We start from the raw sequence: 25,432 nt of genomic DNA, 5'->3' as shown, positions 1-25,432 counted from the left end.
TATCTTTAAGAAAGAGTTCTTTTATTGAAACTTCAGCCCCAAAACCAATAATAATATCTTTCCTGAGTAGCAAATACTCTTTTTTTTGTAGAGATCTATTTATTTAATCATTAGCTTTTTTTCAACTTTAAATCACTGAAGGTTTTATAGAGCTAAAATATTTGTTACCAATTTGTTATCTAAGATCATTGCAAATGAATATAATCATCGATTGATAAGTCTGATAGAGTCTAGTAGGTTTTAATCAAGCTATTTGATAATCAAACATAACTGAAAAATTGTAATTTTGAAACTGTCAGGAAGTCATTTGACGCTTTTTGACCATTAAAATTTTTTTTTTTGAAAAGCTCATTAAAATATTTTCAATATTTATTATGCCCATCCATAGATAATTGGATCATTTTTGATGTTAAGACTTTCTATTTTTTGATAAAAAATTTTTAGAATATGTGCTGCTGAAGAGTGGCGAAGAAAAACCTTATTCAAATATGGCACATTAATCTGGTTCTCTAGAGTATACTAAAATCATACTTACTTGATAATTTTGTGTAACTTTTTTTAGACTTTCGTCAAATGTGACAACATGTCGAAATTTTGACACTTTCAAGTAGTAATGTTTTAAAATATGGCGCTAGCCCATAGTTAATCATATTTCCTATTTTTGTTTTTCCTAATGTTAATTCTTTTGCCACTTTACTATCTAGAAAAATACTAGTAAATAATTCGCTCATATTAGCAGATGAATTGTTTGACAATATACTCATAACAGTTGCTAGAACCCATTTAATATCAGAACTTATTTCTTCATTGGAAGTAACATTAACTTGGTACATTTTATCGTCATTAAGTCTCTTAACTATTATCTACTTTTATTGCAACCATATTACATATATTTATAGATAACCATATTACATATATTTACAGATAAAATGATGAAAGATTATAAATCTGTGTAAATTACATTTTTATATAATTAATCAAATCAAAATTTATTTTAGCTATTTAATTATTTAAAATAATTATATAGCTGAATTATAAAGTATAAGTTTAATATTGAAAACAACCAAACCATATAAAATTAACATCAAATGTGCCATCTAATAAAAAATTACTGCAAATATATAATTAAAAATTTATAACTTAAAATATTATTATTGATTTAATAAAAAATAATTTAATAAAAATAAAAAATTTCTGCGAGTACTCCCTGAATATTTAAAAAATAATATCCTGAGTTTTCCAGGTATTCCCTGGGATTCATGCTATTTCCAGGTTTTCCAGATTGAGTGGCAACCCTGTATATGTAAATATATGTCTGTGTGTGTGCAAATAATTTTAATAGGTCATGACTAGTTTTTATTTAAAAAATTGGTTTCTTTTGAACACAAAAAATAAAGAAATACTTTATTATGTGTAATGTTATACAGGATATACAATGTTTGTCAAAGATAATAATAAAGCAGAAATGAAATATTTTTCTTATATAATTCTATCAACAATCTCCTGATAGTATTCAACAATCATAAAATGATGTAACATTTAGTGAATATATTAATAATATAATATTTAGTGAATATATTAATTAAATACAACATTTGATTTTTAAAAGCTAGTTAAGATTTAAATTTTTTTTTTAAAACACTACCAAACTCTAAAAAACAATTAAAAAATAAAATTAGAGTAAACCCAAATTTACCCTGGCGGTCTTAGGAGTGCACAATGTACCATCTGCTGGTAATTCGAATGAGTTTATTAATTAAAAATTTTCATGGCTTTTGAAATGTAGCCAAAATCAAAAATGTTATTATAATAATAAAAATAATGATAAAAACAATTCAATGATAAATTTAAATAATTACATTTTAATAAAAAGATTTTCAGATGGTGTGGTATGAATATTTATCACAGTATAAAATACTCTAGCCTGGACACTAGCCCGGATGGTTATAGAAGTGTAAAGGAGCCAGATTAACTCAGGAAAACACGAAGTATTTGTATAGTTTTAATCTACACAAAACGTGATAAGAAATTTAAACTTGTTATATTTACATCGTCAAATAAAAGAATGCAGTTTTACCCACGTATTTTAATTATTTACATAATCTATTTAACACATATAAACACTCAAATAAATAAGGGAAAGTCTCAAATGCATAGAAAATGCAGATAAATTCAGAACTCATAGTAATAAAAGCGAGTACATAAAGCATTTCAGTTTGTCCGAAGAAAAAAAATTAAAAATCAAATCCATTTTAAAAATATCAAATAGCGGAATATCGACTTTTAGATGTAGTTATACAAAATTAATTTAAAAAAGAATTGAAAAATTTTCTAAGTGATTGTTTAAGCTAAGGACCCGTTCCATAAAATAACAATGTCCATGTTTCAAGTTCTCCTGACTTTGTGACTCCATATTTGTAATATTCATCAGGATCGTCTCTAGACTCCCGTGGGGGTTTCCTTGAAACCTTAGTCCTGACTAAAGGAGTGTTTTGTTCTATCTGGGACTCGCCATTATATAAAGAGTTATACTTAGCATTTTCGAGCTGTGATAACTGCTTTTCAAGGACCCTTAAGTCTTTTGAGTCACCTATAGAAATATCGTCATGTACTCTTTTAATTATATTTAAAACTGATGAGCTTTCTTTTCTCATAGAAATAATCTTGCGTTTCAACGCTTCTTCTAATTTGTAAGCTTTTTTAACGGCTGATCTTCGCTCATTTTCGAAACGCAATTTTTTTCTCAGCTTAAAATTAGAGTTTTCAGGTAAATATAAGTCACTGAATATGGCAGAACGTTTAACAACATGAGGACCATCTTCTTCATCATTTTGGTTTTCATCATTTTCATCATTCAAATCCCCGCTTTCAAACTCATTGCTTCTTTCTTCAGTAATGCGAGTTGATTTGCGAACTAAAGGTTGCTTAACTTTTATTAAGTGTTTTTTTGTTTCGTTATGATAATTAACTTGTGGGCGCGGTATATTTGACCTTTTTATGTTCCAGTTTTCACGATCCTGTTGGAAATCACTAGGAGGGTAGTAAGAAGCTTTACCTTCTCCAGGAATATTTGTCTCTATCTGCTTAGTATGGAGATTGTAGGGTTCGTAGAGAGATCGTATGAAGCTATCTTCATCTTCGTTTTGAGGAGATATATCACTAGGATCAGCAAACTGAAGGAAAGGTAAAGGTTCAATATTGTAATTGCGAATTTCGTCAAGGTGATTGGTGTGCGTTCTTTTGTGGCTTTTTAAACTCTTCTTCTTTTTAAATTTATTTTTGTGCTTTTTTATATTATTTTCACCGGATTTGACTTTAATGGATAGTGACTCGGGGACTTTTTCCTTAGTCTTTTTAGATGAGATATCCTGCCATTGCAAACCAGAAACATCTTCAAAATGATTAGACTGACCAGAATCATCTTGAGCACCAAACTTTGCAACATCAACAGCTTCATTTTTAACGTTTAGTTTTTTTATCTCTTCAAGATTTTCGTAGTTGTTTAATCCATGTTTTGCCGAAAGATCTTTGCTGACGTCTTTATCAAACATCACCTCAATGTCGATATTATTTTCACTATTTATTTTTTCAGTTTTTGGGCTATCAATTAACTTTTTTTCTAGTTTATCCAGCTTTATTTTATTGTCTTTGATTAAACGTCCGTTTTTTACGACAGATATTGTTAAACTGTTACTCTCAGCATTCTCCGGTTCCCCTGAAGAATTAAGCTCAAATACTTTTTCATTTGGAACATCAGGATTCTTTACAACATCTATATTGTTGTTTTGGTCTAATTTGTTGGAAGACTGGAGGTTTACATTTGAAACACCTTCTTCTGCTATCTTCTCATTAAACAAGTCTTCATTTTCCTCTGCTATATTGCGATGGCTGTCAATTTTATTAAGTAAATCAGCGTCATCTACCACCTTTTGATTATTTTTATGACGAATATTTTTATGCTGCACTGTAATAGTATCGACAGTATTGTCAGCATGATGCATTTCTTTTGATGACGTCAATGTTGTAACTTCTTTTTTTGTATCGGGGGCGACCATTTCATATGGAAGAATGACATCTCCTTTAGGACCTTGAAGAACAATTCGAACGTTTTTAGGTAACTCAGATGTAACTACCTTCGTACTTTTTTTTGGAATAATAGGTTTTTTTTCTTTAAAAAGGCGACTTACAAGTGCCAATGCATCTGTAATAACAATAGGAGATACATTATTACCTTCGTCCTGTGGTTGCAAATCAGTGAAGAGCTTGTCCGTTAGCTTACGGGTTTTATTTGAGCTGGTTTCTAACAACTTCGATATTCTCTTTTTGTAGTGCTTTAATTTACCATCATCAATGTTAGTTGAAAGTATATCCTTTAAAACTTTTAAAACATCCGAAACAACTTCTGAATTTTTGTATGAACTAGTATTATGGGATTTAGATTGGTTTTTGTTGCTTTCTAGTACATTTAAAACATTGTTAATTTTATCGATTGCTTTCCCACCTTTAAAGGCGTTAGCTAAACTTGAAGTTATTGATTCAGCTTTATTGACACCTGAGTCATTAGATTTTTTCAAAACATTTTCCAACTCATTAAGTCGGTCATCAAAATTTTTAAAGCTGCCTTCACTTTCATTTCGGAAATTAGCAAATGTTTCTGATAGAATGGTTTTTAAAACACTTTCAAGCATTTTATTTTCTTCAGTACTAGAAGGAGAGTTGGTAGAAGTGTTCAATAATTGATTGATATTAGAACCAGATGTAATAACAGGTTGAGATGTGAAATTATTAGATCCATTGTGTAAAGCAGAAGATACTTGGTTACCGGTTGAATGTGGATTAGTTTGCTGAATGTTTTCATTGTTAATTCCAGCAGAATAAGATGGATTCGGCACTGACAGGATAGGAGTGTTTTTATCAGTTGGCATGATAGAAGCATTGTCACCAGCTAAAGCGTACTGTCCATTGTTTGCAATAGGAAAATGACTTGGAATAAATGGAAGTTTTTCTGGACTAGTATTTTGACTTAATCTAACACTTTCATTTATTACTGGATTTTTCTCGTTAGAGTGTGAAGTTTGAGTTTGCACGCCCTTCTTCAGCTTGCTTAACTTATTCTTTTTCTTCTTCTTATCTTTGTGTTCAGCTTTAGATTCTTCATGTTGCTTAAATTTCAACTTTTCTTTGTGTGGCAATTCCTCTATTAGTTTCTCATTTTCATCGTTAGTTTTATCTTTTGACTGATCAGAAACTTTCTGTTTATTATTTTTAGAAAGTTTTGGAAAAATATCATCTTCAAACACTTTGTTTTGAAATTCTTCAGTATTTTCAAACTCTTCAGCTTCATCAACTATTGCATCATGTTCAGCATCATTGTTAAACTCAAGTTCATCCTGCAATGCTTCTGTTGCATCTTCAAAATCTCCATACTTGCTTTTCCGCTTATGATGCTCGCGATTATTGTTGCTGTTATCTGTAACAGCTAATGTCCATATTCCTTTTGGATCTTCTCCCCAAAAATGAACACTCATAAACACCCAATCCTTAAAAATTTAAATGGAGAAGTTAGTGAAATCTATTTTTCTTCTATTTTATAAAATACTTCAAAAATTAAACACAGACTAAAAACAACCTTATGTTTTAAATAAAAATTTATACATGTATATTAGAAATATTTAAAATTCATATACTTTAAGAAAATACTTTTTTTTTTAAATGTAAAACTTTTTTTATTTTTACCATATATATCTTTTATTATATATTAAAAGGACACTTTTTATAAAATATTTTATACTTATAAGAAGGCTGTTATTCTTATAAGTATATTATTGTAAATAGCTTGATTATTATATTTATGCTTATTGTTATCATGGGTGAACTTTTTTATAAACTTTAGTTGTCTTTTGTTTTACATATTTTGTAATCAAAATAGAATTTATTGCAATTTTTTCATTCGTTTTAGGTGTAACTCCTTTAATTAGCTTTTAAAAGATGTGCCCTTCTTGTGTAGACTAATTTTATTATAAGTTTTTATTACTATGATTAGATAAACAAAATAAAAATGTAAAAATATTTGTGCAAGGTTTTTTTCGTCTGTTATTTACAAGTGTAAGGTTTTTTTTAGTCTCTTATTTACAAACATACATTTTAGCTGTTTTAAAAAAATTTTAAAAGAACCTTTAGTCCTTTGGTTGATTTATCATTTCTTCTTGTTTTCAACATTTGTGTCCTTGTACCTGATGGCGAGATCAGCTCAACACTAAGATGTCCACGGTGTCTATGCTTAAGAGACAGTACTACTTGAACATGTTCAAGAGTTTTTATTTCAGACAAAGTGTCAGAGCAAGCTGTAGTATTAATGGCTACTGCAATGGTACCAGCACTAGGAATGCCCCTAAACACAAAATTAAGAACATGAGAAAAAAAGTTCATACCAGAAATAATAAAAAGCATATATATATAGACCAACAAAAATTGGAGTGAATTTTTAAAAAGAATAAACATTATAACTAGCAAAATTTTTGTTACCAAGGTCCTACACTCTTATCACTCCAGCACATTCTATGTTCAGCCACATTGGACCAGGTATCAGCTTTTTCAACCATCGAAGCTGCATCCATGCGCCCAAATCCAAACTTTTGATTGAACCATTTTCCAGCACCATTTCTACGCCAGCCTTCATCAAGTGGGCTGGTCATTAATGATGTTTCTACAATGATATGTTGTACATCTCGCCATGTTAGTTTGCGGCTAAAAAATAATAACCCTTGCTTTATATTTGCATAAAACAGTAATAAAAACAATAAATGCTTTTCAAAGTTAATCTAAAATTTTTAGTTTGTTAATCAAAATATAATAACTCAATAAAAGTTGTTAAATTAAGAAAAACCAACTTTGCTTCCAACATGAGAGCTATCATTCCTGCTGCTAATGGAGCTGCAGATGAAGTTCCTTTAAATTCGTCTGTACATTTGTGGTTGAGGGTTGTTGTAATCTATATGAAAAATGTTTTAACTTTGATAAAACAAAAAGAATTTTCCTTGGAAACTATCTAAAGTGAGTTAGATTATTCCTAAATACTTATGTCTATATAAATGAATTTAAATAATTCTAAAAATTTATTCAAATACTTATACCTATATAAAATTGGTTTTTACAAATAAAAATCATAGCAAACATTTATAATAATTTACTATCATTTATAATAAAAATTTAGATCATGATAAAGATAATAAAAAATTATAACTTAAAATAATAATAATATTAATATCTCATGATATCAATATGAAACTCTGAACTCTTCATCAACTTGATAATAATTTTTTTTTTTATTGTCAAGTTGATTCAGAGTCTTGACTAACCAGTTTCTTTTTCAATGCCAAGTTGATTTAGAGTTCCAACTAACTAGTTTCTTTCTTTTTGTCAAGTTAATTTAGAGTCTTGACTAACCAGTTTCTTTCTTATTGTCAAGTTGTTTCAGTATCAACTAACCAGTTTCTTTCTTAAAATCAAATCATTTTAGAGTCTCTACTAACCAGATTTATGTCAAATAGTTATACAACAGAAATTTCTTTTTTTTAAAATAGCACTAATAAGTTTCTTCAATTATAATGCTAACCCAAAAATATGTGTCTCATTTTTTTAAACTAGCTGCTCTAATAAATAACTTGCTATGATATCCCAAACTGATTGAACTTGGTTACAACTGCTTGAACACAAGCAGTTGTAACCAAGCAACCAAACAGTCAACTTAATCTAAAAACTTTTTTACTTCAGCTGAAATTTAATAAATTCAATAATATATTAAAAATTTCTTACAATTTTATTCTCTCTCTTTTCACGATGAGATCCCCCACTGAAAGTTACAGCTAAAGTAGAAGCACAACTTTCTGTGTAGTAGGTTGAGAGACCATGGTCACTTATTGCACCTACAGAAATTGTATAAACACTCGTGGTGTACCCATCACAATTACAATCATCATCAGTCAAACCACCATTTCCAGTCGCCCAAACAAATATAGAACCAAGGCCATTTCTTCCCTAAATTGAATATAAATGTTGAACTAATAAACAAATTATTATTATAAACTTTATGAAATAACGGGTTTTAATTTTATCTTATATAAAAGTATTGTTTATAGTTCTAGGCCACCCTTTCAAAAATAAGAACATTTAAATTGTTGATTATAGTTCCAGGCCACCCTTTGAAAAATCAAAATTTAAAGTATTATTTACACCTCTTTTACACCAAGTTCTAAAGCTTTACTAGCTAAAGTTCCAGGTCTCCCAAATCTCTTTCCATCATCTTTAGGCCCCCATGCACAACTGTAGATATCAATATAATCTTTTTTAAAGCTTAGCGCACTTCCTTCAATGGTATCAGTGGTGTTTCCATCTAACATTCGAATACCTAAAGTATTAAAATTTCAATAGTTTAAGAATTATTGAAGTACTTATAACTCTTTTATTAAAAAAATTAAATATAAAGTAAAAAATCTTTATAGATAAAATAAAACATGCAAAATATAAATTAAACTTTTAATGCATGCCTCAACAAATAAGTTAATACTTCTTAATTTTTTTCTCTAAAACTTAATAAAAATTTAAAATTACCTCCAACACTAGAGTTAAAAGCCACACCAACTCCACATATTCCATTTCCAGCCTCAGCAGCAACTTCACCGGCACATTTTGTACCATGACTTAAAAAAAAATACTTGTAGTAAAAGACAAGAACATTAAAAATATTTTTATGCTTTTTATTTAATATTAGTCTTTATTTTACCAATTATTAGGATCTGATGTACGAGGCATTGGATCTTCATCATAATCATTAAAATCGTAACTAGCTTTTGGATCCTAAAACATATTTATATGGAAGACATAAAATTCTACTGTTGTCCAATTCTTAAGATAAGTTAATAAAAAGAGTATATTACAAAAAATATAGGAGTCCTCAAATAGCTCACAATAAATTTTTATAACTTATGTAACTTCATTATAAAACACTAAATAAAATAAAAACTTATAATATTAACAAGTTGTTAAAGTATTTATTGTTATAAAAATAAAAATTTAAAATATTAAAAAAAAAGTTAAGGTTATAAAAAATTTGAAAGCATATATTTAATTAATGTAAACAATGTAAAAAACAATTAAGCCAAAAAAATGCAAAATATATATCATACATAGTTCCTTTTCAGATCTGGATGAGTGTGATCAAGCCCTGGTGAAAAATAGTAGTTTATATTAACACTATATATATATATATATATATATATATATATATATATATATATATATATATATATATATATATATATATATATGTATATATATAATATAGCGGTAGTGGTGTAGTGGTAAAGCGCTCGCTTCATAAGCGAGAGGTTCCAAGTTTGATCCCCACCACGTCCCTGGTACTACCGCGCTTAACTTGTTTCTCCGCGCAGCGACCTTGTTCGTAGAGGTTCGTATTTCGTAGTTATAGAGTTGAGAGAGGGTTATAACCACTATTAAGTAGCCTCCTCATCTGTAGTGGCCTTCTTGGCCTTGAGGAGGTGAATAACAAAAAAAAAATATATATATATATATATATATATGTATATATATGTTTATATATATGTGTATGTATATATATATATATATATATATATATATATATATATATATACACATATATACATATATATACATATATATATATATATATATATATATATATATATATATATATATATATATATATATATATATATATATATGTATATACATACATGTATATATTTATACACACACACTTTTAAAATGCATATATATTTACATACATTTTAATCTAAATACTTTTTAGACATCAAAAAAACATTAGAATCTTGACTTTTTTAAAGGTTTGTTCTAAAATTATTCTAGATTTCATTCTGAACAGATAATAAACTGAAACTAAGAAGTTAAAGTTTAAACTATGACTTTTTGAATTGAAATAGATAGTTAAATAGACATGTGTTTATTGTGTGTGTGTGTGCGCACGTGTGTGTGTGTATATATATATATATATATATTTATATATATATATATATATATATATATATATATATATATATATATATATATATATATATATATATATATGGCAGCAAGGCAAGCTGCACCAGGTGCCACCGCCTGTGGGGTACCTCGGCAAATTAATTTTTTTCAGCAGTCTCCACAACTACATAAAATATCTTTACCATTTAAAATCTTGGGCACCCAACATTTTCAGTCATTGACTTTATATAGATACTTCAGGTTGCATATGTACAAAAAGTTTATTATTTACTTTTTAGTCCATTTCAATGTCATTTTTTAAAAAATTTTTAAAATATACTATATATTTACTTACTTTTTTAGCCCATTTCAAAAATGTTCTTTTAAATATTTTTTTCATACATTTTTAACCAATTTCATTTATTTACAAAGAAAAGTTTTTTTGGTGTTTTTTTTAATTACTTTTTTTCATGATTTTGTTTATTTACGCTGAACTCATGTTTGCTTTGTGCAGACAACAACATAAATAAACCAACAATACAGTAAGTTTTACAAACAATACAGTAAGTTATTAAAAATGTTGTAATAAAAAGGGTTGCAAACTGTAATCAGTAGTAAATGATAAAACAGAAAACTTACATACATACATAGAAAACTTATGGAGAATTTATGTTTCCAGAAATGAAAATAAGGTTTTACAATGTTAATTTGAAGTCGAATATTATCAAAAATGTCAAAAAAACTGTCAGGTGCTCAGAGAAGAAAATTAGCTTAAGACTCTGAAGCATGAAGATGTTTAAGTAAAGTGCTAAAACTAACACATTTTTTTATTTCTCCAAGAGTCATCATCACAAATGATAACCTGCTAATTTTTACTTAACAATATTTAGAAATTGTTAAATAAAGACTAAAACTCTGAAAAAGTTTGGGTAGTTTAGTGTTTGACAATTTAAAGAAAATTTTGATAAAAGTTTATAGAGTTCTTTCAATACATTGGCAAAATGCATTCAGATTATAAAATCAGGTATAAACAAAGTGGATGATAATCAACAAAATTAAAAAGCTGTAAAATCTAATATTCTGGTTGAAATAGAAATATAGCCTCATTACGAATGTGATAAGTAAAATTGTCTGTCCAAATAACTGATTTGCCAGTGATTTTGCCAATCATAATGATTTGTTTTTTATTCATAGGTTCAAATAAAAATCTTCTTAAACTTCAAAATTATTATTATTTTATAGTGAAAAGTTCCATATTTTTATACTCATATCATCCGAACAAGAAGCTAGTATAGAGGAATCCTTTTAATGTATGTACGTCATTGTCACAACCTTGTTAATCAAAGACTTTATGTGATGAAAGCTCCTTAAAAACATTTAGTGAGACCTCTACTCTGTCTTAATCTAACCAAGAGAAAGATAATGTGAAGATTTTTTTTCATCTTATTTATTGAAAAACTTTTAATGAAAACGATGCCAATAAAAACGCTCCAAATAAACCCATTTGCGTCTCATCTTTTAAATCTCAGGAACCCCATGACAATCCCAATAGAAACCCAGATTTAATTTGCAGCAATACCTTTACACCATATGACACCTATCTGGCACCCAGATCTATTCCCAGTCCAAACCTAATCCCATCTCAACCCCAGTTGGATTAGTTAATAGGGCTGTCTGTAATTTAAGTTTTGATTTGGTGTATTCTTAAATCAAATGTATATATATATTTATCTTTAAGGCAGATTGGTAGGTGGTACTATAGTATTGGTGGTAGCACCAAAAAAAAAGCCTAGCTGATTTCTATCAGTTGTAGGTCAGCAAATTGTAGACCTTATATATATATATACATATATACATACATATATATATATATATATATATATATATATATATATATATATATATATATATATATATATATATATATATATATATATTAAACATTAGAAAATTATACCAAAAAAAAAGATATATAGTCTCAAAAGCAGAGTTAATAGACTTTATACAGACACTGCGCTTCTTTTATTTTAAAGCAACTTTTTTTTGCGTGACTATTTTTACAAAAATTTTTTGCCTTTGCTTTTTTTAAAAAAAAAAAATTGATTATTTAAAGAAAATATTTGCTGATTGTTTTATTTTAAATTCTGCTTACTTAAAGTATGAAAAAAAGTCTACGTAATAAATTAATTTAAATGAGAAGTTTAAATTAAAACTCATCAAGGTCAAATTTTCTAACTTTAACACCCTAAAAATATTAGGGTTGTTCAAACAATTTACTTTTATTGCTGCAAGTTTTAAGTTTTAAATATATTATAAATTAATTATTTTATCATAATTTTAAACTTAAATTATTATTACGACAAAACTTGTTGAAAATTCAACAAAAAAATTTTTTGTTGAATTTTCAACAAGTTTTGTTGAAAAATGATTTAAAATTTTTTGTCAAAAACACATATAAAAGAATAAAAAGTAAAACTCTAAAAAAAAATTGCAGATTAAATTATTAAGTCAATAAATTTTCAAATTCACAAACAACTTATAAATTTATTGGAACTAATGCTATTAAATTTTCTACAAATTAAAAATTTAAAAAGCAACTTATCAAAATTGCTGAAATTCAAACACAAAATAATGACTTCTTGTATGGTAATTATAGTGCAAGCTTCAAATTCTCCACTGATCTAAATACTGAAATAATAAATTAATAAAAAATAAAACTATATACCATCATCTAAAACAGCAACAACAATGTTTTTTCCAGAAATACCACGTGACCAAACAGGGATAATGTTAATATCCATTCCAGATGGGCCACTTGATTGGCCGACATTGTTCTGAAATTTAAAAAACGCTTTTTAAATCAAATATTATACTGAATTAAAAAAAAAACTGTGTAGATTTAAAAATACCTAGCAGACAAAAAAATATTACCAAGTACCACTGATCATTATAAAGTGGGTCTTGAACAGTATATCCAACAGAATGAACAATTTGTAAATATTCAGGGACAATAGAGCGTTTGTCTCTTTCCAGAACATGCTGCTGCTTAACCCATCGAACCTAGATCGAAATAAAAATCAATATTCAATGTGTTCACTAATTTTCTCATATAATTGATGTTAAAATTAAAAAAAAAATTATTCATATGTGTTGCAAGCAAATAAAAAAATAAAAATTGTGAACAGAAAACTGCTTTCAATCAATCAAAAATTTTAAAAATTATAGTAAAAACTATAGCGTATCATATTTTGGTACTAAATATATGAAACAAAAACATGAAACAAATTAAGAAGTAATAAAAATCACTCAATTAATAATCTATTATTCACAATATTTAAATTTTAATACAATACAGCAATCAAAAAAAAAAGAAAAAAAGAAAAAAAAAAAAGGAAAGTTATGTGTTTGGAAGTAATTAAAATCATGTGTTATTAAAAATTACAAAATTAACAAAAATATAAAAAACTTATTAGGTTAATAAATCGTATTATAAGTTTACATTTTTTTCAGAAAGTAGATTTACATCTTCTACAGTACTTGATCTTCTGTTTCGCTTACTCTTAAAATTTTTCTTTACAAAATGAAAATACCCAGGAAGTGTACCAATCTATTAAAATACAGCACAAACAGATAAATTTAAAAAAATATATATATATAAGTATATATATTTTGATAAAATTTATTAGAAAGATTGTGGATATTAAATAATAGTGTGGATATTAAATAATAAACTAAACATTATCACAAATATTTATACAATATAAATATTATTATATATATATATATATACATATATATATATATATATATATGTATGTATATATATATATGCATACATATATATATATATATATATATATATATATATATATATATATATATATATATATATATATATATGTATATATATATATATAAATATATAAATATATATATATATAAATATATATATATATATATATATACATACAATTCATACATATATATATATATATATATATACATAAAATTCATACATACATACATATATATATATATATATATATATATATATATATATATAATATATATATATATATATATATATATACATATATATATATACATATAATATATATACATACAATTCATACATATATATATATATATATATATATATATATATATATATATATATATATATAATATATAGTATATATATATATACATATACATATACATATACATATAAATATACATATATACATATACATATACATATACATATACATATATATATATATATATATATATATATATATATACATATATATATATATACATATACATATACATATATATACATACACATATACATACACATATACATATATATATATATATATATATATATATATATATATATATATATATATATATATATATATATATATATATATATATATATAAATATGTATATATATATATATATATATACTATATATATATATATAATATATATATATATATATATATATATATATATATATATATATATACAGTGGTTTAGGAAGGTTTTTAAATGTTTGAAATAACCAACTTTTAAACAAAAAGAATATTTCATACTTTTTACATCCATATGTATGACAAAAAGATTCTTGACAAAAAAAAATTACTCTGATAGGAGAATGAGAACAAGAAACCCTAAAATCTTAACCCCCTGCCCCAAACGTGAGAGCAACAAGTTGATGAAATATTTTTTGTACTATTTTAAACTAGACTTATATTCATTGATAAATTTTAAATTTCATAGTAAAATACTTTAGTGTTCAAAAATGATTACCATATAAAGTTTAAATCCCCCTCAATTTGAGGTTGCAAATTTTATAAATGAATATAAGTCTTGTTGAAAATAGTACAAAAAATATTTCATTAACTTGTTACTCTCACGTTACATAATACATATAAGTGAAAATATAAGCATTCTTTAACTGTAATAGAACTCCTTCATTCGGTGATGTATGCAGTACAGCCATTGCCTAACCTGATTTTAGTAGGATTTCATGCAAACACAAGTCTGCAATATAATAAGTATTATTCAATATAAAAAATAATAAATAATAACATACTTAATGTAAAATGTGTAAAGTTCTGTATAAAATTTATTTTTTCCTAATCTATACTTTATATATAAAAAAACATAGTTTCTATTTAAATAATGCTATATAAAAATTTTGTAAAAAAGTGGAATTATATAACTAAATTGAATACAAAATATATACTAAATTTAAATTGTTAAGATGTGTAGGCAATGTGTGCATATTGTATATATTATTGATGTGCTAATTGAACAATGTGCTTAATATCATAAGATTGTTCTAGATAATAAAATAGAAAAAATAAAAATATTTATTGAAAAGCTACACTTTTCAAGTTTCATTGAATTTTTAGGCATTTAGAATACCTAGTTCAACTTTACCTGTCCAAGATTATTAAATCCATGCTTTTCTGCAATTTCATTAGCAATTTGAGTATTTCCTTTTTCAATATGAACTGCCCAGGAATTTGTAAAATGAATCTTTGTACTATCTTCATTGCAAAAACATATTATAATTCCCCTTAACAAAACCAGTAGCCTTAAAAGGGCTAAAATCATTCTGTTTATAAATCGTTATTACAATGGTATGAGGGTTTTACAAGTAGTAATGATTTTTCTATGCATTTTGCAGTTATTTATAATCTTTGCAGAACACCTTAATTTCTATATTTATTTCTTTAGAATCAATCAATCATGCAGTTTAATAAAAAAAAATCTTACCTGAGTATTTTCAGCATATTTTCCAGTTGGGTGAGCCTCATTTAACAATCACACGCTCAGTTAACGACCGGCCATGTTTGTTATTGTTTAAAACAGTGAAAAGTGTCCTATAACAGAGCGAACAATTGTCGAGTAAACGAAAACGACTAAAATCAAAAGCCAATTTTTTAATTGGTAAAGCTAATTTCTTAACGACAGTGAAAACAAACATGGGAGCCGTTTCAGTGTTTTTTGTAATATTTATTGTTTTACAAACAATCCTTATGGTAAAAAATTTCAAGAAAATATTTCCGAATTTACATTCCAGAAGAATTTATAAAATATCAAAGGCTTTAGTCAATTATTTCCCTGTAATAATATTTATAATATTTTCTCCATTAATTTATTTTATCAAAATTTTACCTTCAAACTTTCAGTCTGGTACCTCAAAGTTACTAATTTTTGTGCACTGTTTTTTTGCAATATACTTATGGGTTATGGTTACTTTTAATTACTTTGCTGCAATGAGGTTCAATGCTGGAGTACCGCCGAGCAAAGAAGATCTAAACATAAACAGCGATACCAGCAAAAATTTAACTAATATAAATGAGTTTTGTAGTTGTTGTAACCGTCTTAGATCTTATGGAACTCATCATTGCATGAAATGTGGAACTTGTATTAGAATGTTATGTCATCATAGTTCTATTGTTAACAACTGCATTGGTTTAAATAACTATGCGTATTACTTTTCTTTTTTGATCTTTAGCTGGATTGGATTGATTTATGGAACTATTATGACTTATTCTCTTTTTTATACATGTTATTTGCATGATCACCACATTTCGGATATATCATTGATATACCCTGCATTAAGTATGCAATTTTGTTTTCAAAGTGGAGAATTACCGTTGTTATTTATTTTAATTTTGAGTGCTTTTGTTGTTGTTAGTGCCCTCTTAGCTTTGCACATCATTTTGCTTGTGGTTGATATGTCATACATTTCTTTCTTTAGACATTTAAAAAAATCTGTATCAATCAAAGTATTTGTTAAAGATTTATGGAAAAAGGCTTTTTTGAAACAAAACAGAATAAAGTATAAAATACTTCTTCGAGAAAGAAAAATGTGTATCAGGGATTTTTTAATACCGACTTTTCTTATATTAGATGAAGATTCTGATTTATATGATGCAGAAAAGTATGATTCCACTATAGTTATGGATTTTTCAAGCAAAATTGAAGTATTTTAAAACTCAACAATTACGTGATATGATTCTAAGCACTTTTTTTGTTTCACATTTTAAAACTATTTTGAGTCATTTAAAAACTTTTTTTACACAACTTTAAACACAATCAGCAAAACTTTGATTTTTTGCAAACTTTTATATTTAAATATTTTGAGTTTTAATTTTGAGTATAAAAAATACTTTTTTAAAAGTATACTGTAATTTTATGGCCGCATGAACATTCAAACACTTAAAAATGATCAAGCATTTTTAAGTGTTTGAATTTCAGCCAAGGAGTAAACTCCTAGCATTTATATTTTATACTTATGTCAAAAATTATGCAAATATAAAATTTGTATCCACTTTGATTTGAAGGGCTTCAAACTTTATATAGTCATAATTTTTGAATGTTGAAAGATTATACTATAAAACTTAAAATTTATTAATGAATATAAGTCTAGTTAAAAAAAGTAAAAAAAAAAATTTTATCGATCTGTTGCTTTCACATTTGGAGGAGGGGAGAAAAATTTGGGATTTTTTTTGTTGCCAGGCTCTAATCATCGCAATTTTTTGCAAATCATCTTTATTTGACATAAGCATAAACATAAATGTTTAGAATTTTTTCAATGGGTAGAAATTATCTAAAAAAAAAATGCTGCATCCACCCCTGTGCATGGATTTGATTTCTCCAAAAAAAGTTTTATTAAAATCAGTATTAAAAACTTAAATATTTCTATCTACGCTTTTCCTTATTTAATATACCTTTTTTGTGTAACTGCTCTGTTTATTTAACCAAAAGCCTCAGATCTTTATTGATGCCTGCTTATATATATATATATATATATATATATATATATATATATATATATATATATATATATATATATATATATATATACATATATGTATATATAATATATGTATATATAATCTATACATATATATATATATATATATATATATATATATATATATATATATATATATATATATATATATATATATATATATGTATATATAATATATGTATATATAATATATACATACATATTATATATATTATATATATATATATATATATATATATATATATATATATATATATATATATATATATATAAATATATATGTTTATATATGTATATACATATATATGTGTATATATATATACATATAAAAATATGTATTTTATATATATAATTTTCAAATAAATAACAATTTTTTTTTAACTTTTTAAAACATGTTTTATCAATAGCAATTGACATCATCAGGTATAAAACGTTAGTTACAATTTCTGTATGTAAACAATTTTTTTGGCATTAAAAATTTTAATTTGTTACAATAGTTTTCATAGTCATATTTTTGTAAAATATTTTACAAGAGATTTTACAAAAGACTATATAAAAAGTGTGAAGTAAATAATAATAAAGAAAAAAACCAAAATAGGAAATAAAAAGTATAGTAAATGAGAAATTATATTGTTATAACAATAGTGTATGATTTTTATTGTGTATTAAGGAAAGGTTTTTCCATTTCAATATGGATACCTTCATTAATTTTGAGCTCATACTTAGAGGATGCTTTGTCAAAAATGGAAAAGGAACCAATATTTGCTGAATTTTTGCATTTTTGCAATGAAATAAGATGTTTGTAAATATGGGAAGCCTAATCTCAATTTAAATGTTCTGAAATCCTTGTTATGAAGTGTCTGGTGGTTATGTAGTGTCTGGTGGTTTCAGCCAAAAAAATTGTATATATTCAGATATTGTAACTAATTTTTTAAACCTGATGATGTCAATTGCTATTGATAAAACATGTTGTTAAAAAGTTTTTGAAAGTTTTTATATATATATATATATATATATATATATATATATATATATATATATAGATATATATATATATATATATTATATATATATAGTATTACTATATATATATATATATATTATATATATATATATATATATATATATATATATACATATATATATATATATATATATATATATATATATATATATATTATATATATATATATATATATAACATTAGGCACAAAACAGTTTTGATAAAATCTGTTTACAGTAATTTTACTCGTTTGATGCATTTAACTTATAAAACGTGGAATGTTATCGAAAATTAGTTGAAGTTTAAACATGTTGTGAATCTCATAAAATAACTGTTTTAAAAATCTGTTGGATGCGCAATATTTGTTTAACAGTAAAGTTAAATTTTGATCATAAATTCATGGTCTATAAAGATTAGATGAAAAGTTCATGTTGATTTCCGAAAAAATCCCTTAGAGGTATGAATATACACATATGGCAGAGCAAGAAAGTCAAAATTTAAAATATTTTAACTTTGTTCAAGACAAAAATTTGCGATTAACGCAAACCCTCCCCAAATGAAGGGGTTGTAATTTTTACAGGGTAACAACTTTAAAACTATAGCCTTTTTTGATGAAATATAAATTCTATTTATAATTTTTAATTTAACATCCAAAAAATGTATTGTATTAGCTATTTTATATATGTATACATATACAGTGCTCGAAGTGGAGAAAAAAAGTTACGGGATGGTATTCTGAAAATTAAAAATACCTTCCCGCTAAATCATTGTTATATATAGATATTTATAAAAAGGTGGCGGGATAGTTTATAGGGTAGAGCGGGGCAAGTTGAGCATAGGGGAAAGTTGGACAATTCAAATATCTCAAAAACTACGCATCACATGACAAAACATCTAATGGATGCAAGTTAGGGAATTTGAATGTTAACACTACGCGCAACAAAAGATCGCTGAAAAGCTATTAAGTAAGATAAATTGGTAAGACATTATCACTTAAGTGCTAATAACTTACCAATTTATCGGACTTTTGATTAAAATCAGCTGTTTTTTCTTAAGTCTTACTGTTCTTTTTAAAACCTAATTAATGCGTCAACTTGAGTTGAGCAGGCAAGTTGAGCAGCTTTGAAAAAAATAAAACTGAACTATCGAACACATAGAAACAACTTCGATGAGAAAAAAATATATATTTGATGAGAAAAAGCAGTATATTATTTATATATATTTTTAAAATTAGTAATTTTTAACTCGGGCTTTAAAGTTCAAGATAGTTGTATAAAATTATATTTTTATATTTTATGACACTTTCTTACAATTTAATTTTTTCTCTTTTTTTACTTACGTCATTAAAGTCTATAAAATAAAATGTTTGTGTTTTTCACTAGCGGTATGTGTGTGTAAACTATACACACGCTTACTGTTAGTGAAAGTTTTATTGATGATTCACCCAAGTTTCTTACCATACGTATTTACTTATTTGTCCTTTTTTCAACTTACCACACACTATTGCTCTACTTTCCCCGCTGGGGCAGGTTGAGCAGCTCCTGCCCCAGCGGGGAAATATTATATATATATATATATATATATATATATATATATATATATATATATATATATATATATATATATATATATATATATATATATATATATATATATATATATATATATATATATATATTATAGTATTAGCTTGTAATTGAAGAAATTGGCTTTAAACCACTAGAACATGTTTAACGTGTTAAAGATTTTATAATAGTGAAAAATTAAAATGCATTATTCCTTTATAAAATTTGGATTTAATCGGTTTTAAATCGTATATTAACTAAACTTATTTACATAGATAGTATACTATAGTGTAGTTTATTTATTACATAATAATAAAAAAAGCATTTTTTTACTTTTTGTCAAATAAATTATTATTAATTGAGTGTTTAATCATGTTTGACGCCACATAAGTATGTTTCACGCCACAAAACTACTGCATCATTTCGTTTTATGTGCTTTTTTGGAAATATAATCTAGCTAAGTTCTGCATGTAATAATATAACAAAAGCCAAGTTTTTATGTTAAAAATTAACAAAGTTTAATTATTAAGTAAAAATAATAAAAAATACCAAAAATTTAATGTCAACGGATATAGCCATAGGTACAGCAGAATGTACAAACATTAGTTTTGATTTGGGTAGACACACTTTTAATTTAAAGAAAAATAACTGTAAGTTTTAAATTTTCTTTGATATTAGAAGTTAATTGGAAGAAAAGTAAGAAAAAAAATTAGTCCATTAACGTCTCAGTTTGTTAGAAAATGACATTGTTTCAACACTTTGGAAGTATGAAATCAGCAAAATTTATGAAAATCAAAATTTATGAAAATCATCGGCTAGCCATTTTTGGCGGCTGCCACTAATGGTCCTCAATTAAACCGATGAGCAAAACTACAACGGAAAGCTCAAAATGCCTACATAGGTCTCTGAAATTCCTCTATGGAATGTCTGCTAGGTTCGGATTCTTAATTGCACGCTAACAACATAGATGTTTGCTTCTGCGGGATTAAATTCCTCTGAGGATGTTGACAAGTTTTAAATAACAAGATATAAATATGTAGTTGTTTAAAGTTTTTCTTCCACACTACAATTAAAATAACTTTTTTCTTACATTTTAGCAAGCCTCTGATATATCCTGGGAAAGTGCAACCAGCGCTCTCAGTTTAACAGTTGTTATTTTCATGGCGAAGGATTTAATTATTTAACTAATTTCCGAGTCAATCAGCTCAGTAAAGTTTCTCTCTCTTCAAGCATGATGGCTGTCAAGATTACTTTTAAAATAAACCTCCCTCATCAGTTATAGATTTAAAATGATAGATTGTTAGATCTATTGAGTTGTCCAGAAAATAAAATTGAGGTTAACAAGTGTAATGCAGTGACAATTTGCCGTTTCTGTTAATTTTGAAAGTGACATTTTTTCATAAATAAATAAGTTTCGGACTTTTGTCTAAAATTGTGTTTTATTAACTTATCCAGGGTTATTTGATTAGAGAACCATACCTTTTTAAGCTGTGATTACAGAGTCTTGCGTTCTAGTTTCAATACCAGTTTTTGAGTAAAGGGAATGGCTTTAAATAGTTTTGAGCCGGAAAAAATATTTTTTGTCCAAATAGAGAAGAAGCATATTTTGAGGCAGCAACCTCTAAATTAATTTGTTCAGCGTTAACTGAACCTATTTCTTTGATTCTTAAAACTTAATGTGGAGTTTCAGGAATGTAATAATGCTGAAATCTGCGATCAATAATTAAAAAGCACTATATGTTTTTGCGATTAAACTAACTATTCGATATTTAAAAGCCGAGTTTGTTAATATTATTTTTTATGTTATACGAGTTTTATACCATTAGGATATATTATTTAAACTTTGACAATGGGGGTCTACGAAAAGATTGTGTTAACGCTATGTTACGATTAAACTCTGCTATAACTTTTCTTTGTTGTAATTTCATTTTTATATAAAGTTTCAAAACGTATAGGCGTATTATATAAAGCTAAGCAGTTAATAAACCTAAACTGTTTAAAAAAGCAACAACTTTAATTTTGCTTAATTAAGTTTGTGAAGTTGTGTGCAAGTTGTATGCACGCACTTGAGTTTTAAACTACGTCAGCAGAGAACCACGAGACCGTATCTCCACTTTTTGTGATTCGAAGCAATTCGATTTTTAAATTTTAGGGCACAAATACTGGCAGTTAATCTTTTTGTAAAATATTTATATTTTCATAATAGTAAATTAAATCTCATTTTTCTTAAAAGTAATAAAACTTTGTTTGAAAGGGTGGTTTTAATCTAAAAACGTTGCAAACTGATCTAAGTTGTGGATATGCAGCCTGCTGGTTTACATTTCTATAAACTTTAATAAACGGAGTTTTTTCAAAAAGCGGTTTATATGATATATACTCACGCATGATCAATACATGGGTGGGGAAGGAGGGGGGAAGAGGTTGTATGAGTTTTAGTTCAGATTTAATAAACGGGAAGGAGGGGGTAGGGTGGGGTAAATAAAAATATGAATGGGAATTGTTTACTTAAAACAAATAAACAATTTAATTCTAAAGTGGCTTGTCTTTTAATGTGCATTTTTAAACAGTTGTTTTGTTATAATTCAGTAGGATTTAATAAGCTTACATAAGTTTTATATTATGGTAAGAAACAAAGATAAACCTAAAATTGACAAATCGAAATTTACGATATTTTTTAAAGGTTGATGATTTTGAAAGCCTACACTTAAAGTTTTTTGTTCTTATCAGTGACTGATATATATAATTTTCGTGTTTTTTTAGTTTTGAGATTATTTTGTTAATAACAAGTGAGAATTAATATAGGAAGATGGGGGTGAGGGGAGGGGGGAGGAGAAAGACGTTTTCTAGTTATTAGCCCTTCATGGTAAATTATTTTAAAATATTTTAATGCAGTTTTAAAAAGCATAAAAACTAAAGAAGATTGCAAAACATAATTTTTTGTTTGCAAGAGTCACTTGTGTTGACGCAAACACTATATAAATAATAAATAATACAGAATTAAAGTCAGGTCAGGTTATCCTGCTACTGGTAACATGTAACCCAGCACAATCTTCTTCATATCCTGCTGCCTAGAAGGATACACTTTTTTAGGCAAAGGCTAGGAGAAGACAACTCCGACTTAAAATTCCCCCTGCTTTGGGGGTCTTGGTTGAGTAAAGGCTAGAGATATTGTCTCGATAAACATAATCATCGTTGGGAGATATTAAACGCATCCGAGAGGCTGATTCCATCAACAGCTGAAAAATATCAAAGTATTAACAGTGCCAATATGCGCATGGATGGTGTCCCTGTTCGTACTTTTGGTGTGCATTGACGAGGCTAAATTTGGAGCCCTTTGTTACGGCCTATGGTTTATTAATAGTAATTAGGCAATTGTTTGGGCTACTAAATAGTGTACTGAGTACTATCTATGCTTTGAGTTAAGTTCTTTAACAAACTTAAAAATGAATAAAGTACCAAAAGCTATAAAACACAAAAAACCATCGTCATCACCAAGTTCTCTAAACCTATCATTCACTAATATTCGAAGTAACTTTTCTTCTTTTCAATCTTATCTCTTGCAAAGTTTACCAGACCTACTAGTTCTTTTTGAGACTAATCTGAGTTCGGCTGTCTTATCTTGTGATCTTAGTGTTGATGGTTATCTTCCTTTAATTCGTAAAAAATCTAATAGTAACATGCTTGGCCTGAGCTTTTACAATCGTAAGAATTCACCAATTTGTCAGGAAACAAGATTTGAATCCATTGACTATTCTTTTATGTGTTTTTATTTAGTACCACTTCACACAATTGCCGTTCCCTTTGTTCTTTATCGTTCTCCTTCATCTCAAGATTGCACTCTTTTTTATGTTATTTCTTATCATATTGATCAAGCCTTCTCTCTGTATCCATTAGGCAATATTGTTATTGTTGGTGACTTTAATGCTTATCACACTGAATGGCTTGGCTCTAGTGTCAGTGACTCTGTAGGCGTTAAAGCCCACAACTTTTGCTTTTCTTAATCTCTAACTCAAATAGTCAACTTTCCAACTCACCTTCTATACTCGGCTTATTTCTTGTTTCTGATCCTATTCAGTGCTTAGTTTCTCCACACTGACCCTTAGGTGCTTCTGATTGTGGTTTGATCTCTCTAAAACTGTCATCTCATTTTTCTTAATCATCAGAACCCTCCAGTTACAGTCACAACTACCGTAAAGCTGACTGGGACTCTTTTCGTTTTTTCAGTTTCGCGATGACCCTTTGGTAGAAATCTTTTGTCTTCCTGCTGACAAATATGCTTTTTACATATCTTTTTGGATTCAGGCCGGCATGAAATCTTTTAATCCCATTTGACAATTTTAAGTCAAGACTCATTAGTCTCCATGGTTTTCCTCACATCTTGCTGCTGCAATTTCCGATCGAAACCATTACTTCCATATCTATCAGCAAAACAATTCTCCAGAAAACAGATATCTGTTTACTATTGCTAGAAACCATTGTAAAAAGATTTTTGGCAAAGCGCGCTATATTCAGGTTATGAAATATCGTATTTACTCTCAAAAATTAGGCTCTCGTGAATTCTGGAGAATCTTAAAAAGTATTAATAATAAGGACAATCTGTTATTCCACCTCTCTTATATGATTCAGATTTTGTCACCCCACCTAAAGGCAAAGCTGAGTTGTTTGCTAAAAACTTTTTATCAATATCATCTCTTGATTCCATTAGTTGCTTTCTACCTGATATAGCCGACAAACAAATTGATCTATTGCTTGCCATTCGTATTACTCCAGCGTCTGTATCTAAAATGATTTCCTTCTTAGACTCTTTTACAGTTTGTGGTTTGGACGACATACCTGTTGTAGTCTTGCAGAAGTGTTCTCCTTAGCTGTCGTCTATACCTTCAAAACTATTTAACAAGTGTTTGCCAGAGTCTTGTTTTCCAGCCTGCTGGAAAGAGGTATAGAAAACTTTTTCCCTATTTTCAAAAATTCTGAAGAGCAACCTGACTCGTCTAACT

General features: G+C 26.7%; 1 protein-coding gene across 2 annotated transcripts; it reads right to left on the bottom strand.

The window, feature by feature from the left end:
* Window positions 1-1,989: 1,989 nt before the first annotated feature.
* On the bottom strand, window positions 1,990-16,335 carry LOC136071805 (uncharacterized). Of its 2 annotated transcripts, XM_065797181.1 has the most exons (14): window positions 16,220-16,335; window positions 15,818-15,924; window positions 13,520-13,627; window positions 12,952-13,080; window positions 12,746-12,854; window positions 9,186-9,223; window positions 8,783-8,856; window positions 8,611-8,699; window positions 8,235-8,407; window positions 7,816-8,037; window positions 6,891-6,991; window positions 6,526-6,747; window positions 6,175-6,391; window positions 1,990-5,540 (listed from the first exon to the last, which is right to left on the bottom strand). In XM_065797181.1, the coding sequence occupies exons 5-14, from the start codon at window positions 12,819-12,821 to the stop codon at window positions 2,349-2,351; spliced, it is 4,404 nt and encodes a 1,467-aa protein (XP_065653253.1). In that variant the 5' UTR covers window positions 12,822-12,854; window positions 12,952-13,080; window positions 13,520-13,627; window positions 15,818-15,924; window positions 16,220-16,335; the 3' UTR covers window positions 1,990-2,348. The 2 variants fall into 2 exon arrangements, with proteins under 2 accessions (XP_065653253.1, XP_065653252.1); XM_065797180.1 differs by lacking the exon at window positions 16,220-16,335 and having other exon boundaries at window positions 15,479-15,819.
* Window positions 16,336-25,432: the final 9,097 nt, after the last annotated feature.

The sequence above is a fragment of the Hydra vulgaris genome, chromosome 05 (genome assembly GCF_038396675.1).
Source record: "Hydra vulgaris chromosome 05, alternate assembly HydraT2T_AEP".
NCBI lineage: Eukaryota > Metazoa > Cnidaria > Hydrozoa > Anthoathecata > Hydridae > Hydra > Hydra vulgaris.
The sequence above is the reverse complement of the archived record's forward strand: the minus strand, read 5'-3'. Positions and strand labels throughout refer to the sequence as shown.

Excerpts from the sequence above, each read along its gene's own strand:
- LOC136071805 (XM_065797180.1), bottom strand. The coding sequence starts at position 15,655 with ATGATTTTAGCCCTTTTAAGGCTACTGGTTTTGTTAAGGGGAATTATA. Across the intron at positions 12,855-12,951 it reads ATAATGATCAGTGGTACTTG|AACAATGTCGGCCAATCAAG; the intron begins GTAATATTTTTT and ends TTTAAATTTCAG. Across the intron at positions 9,224-12,745 it reads TGTTGCTGTTTTAGATGATG|GGCTTGATCACACTCATCCA; the intron begins GTATATAGTTTT and ends ATTTTTCACCAG.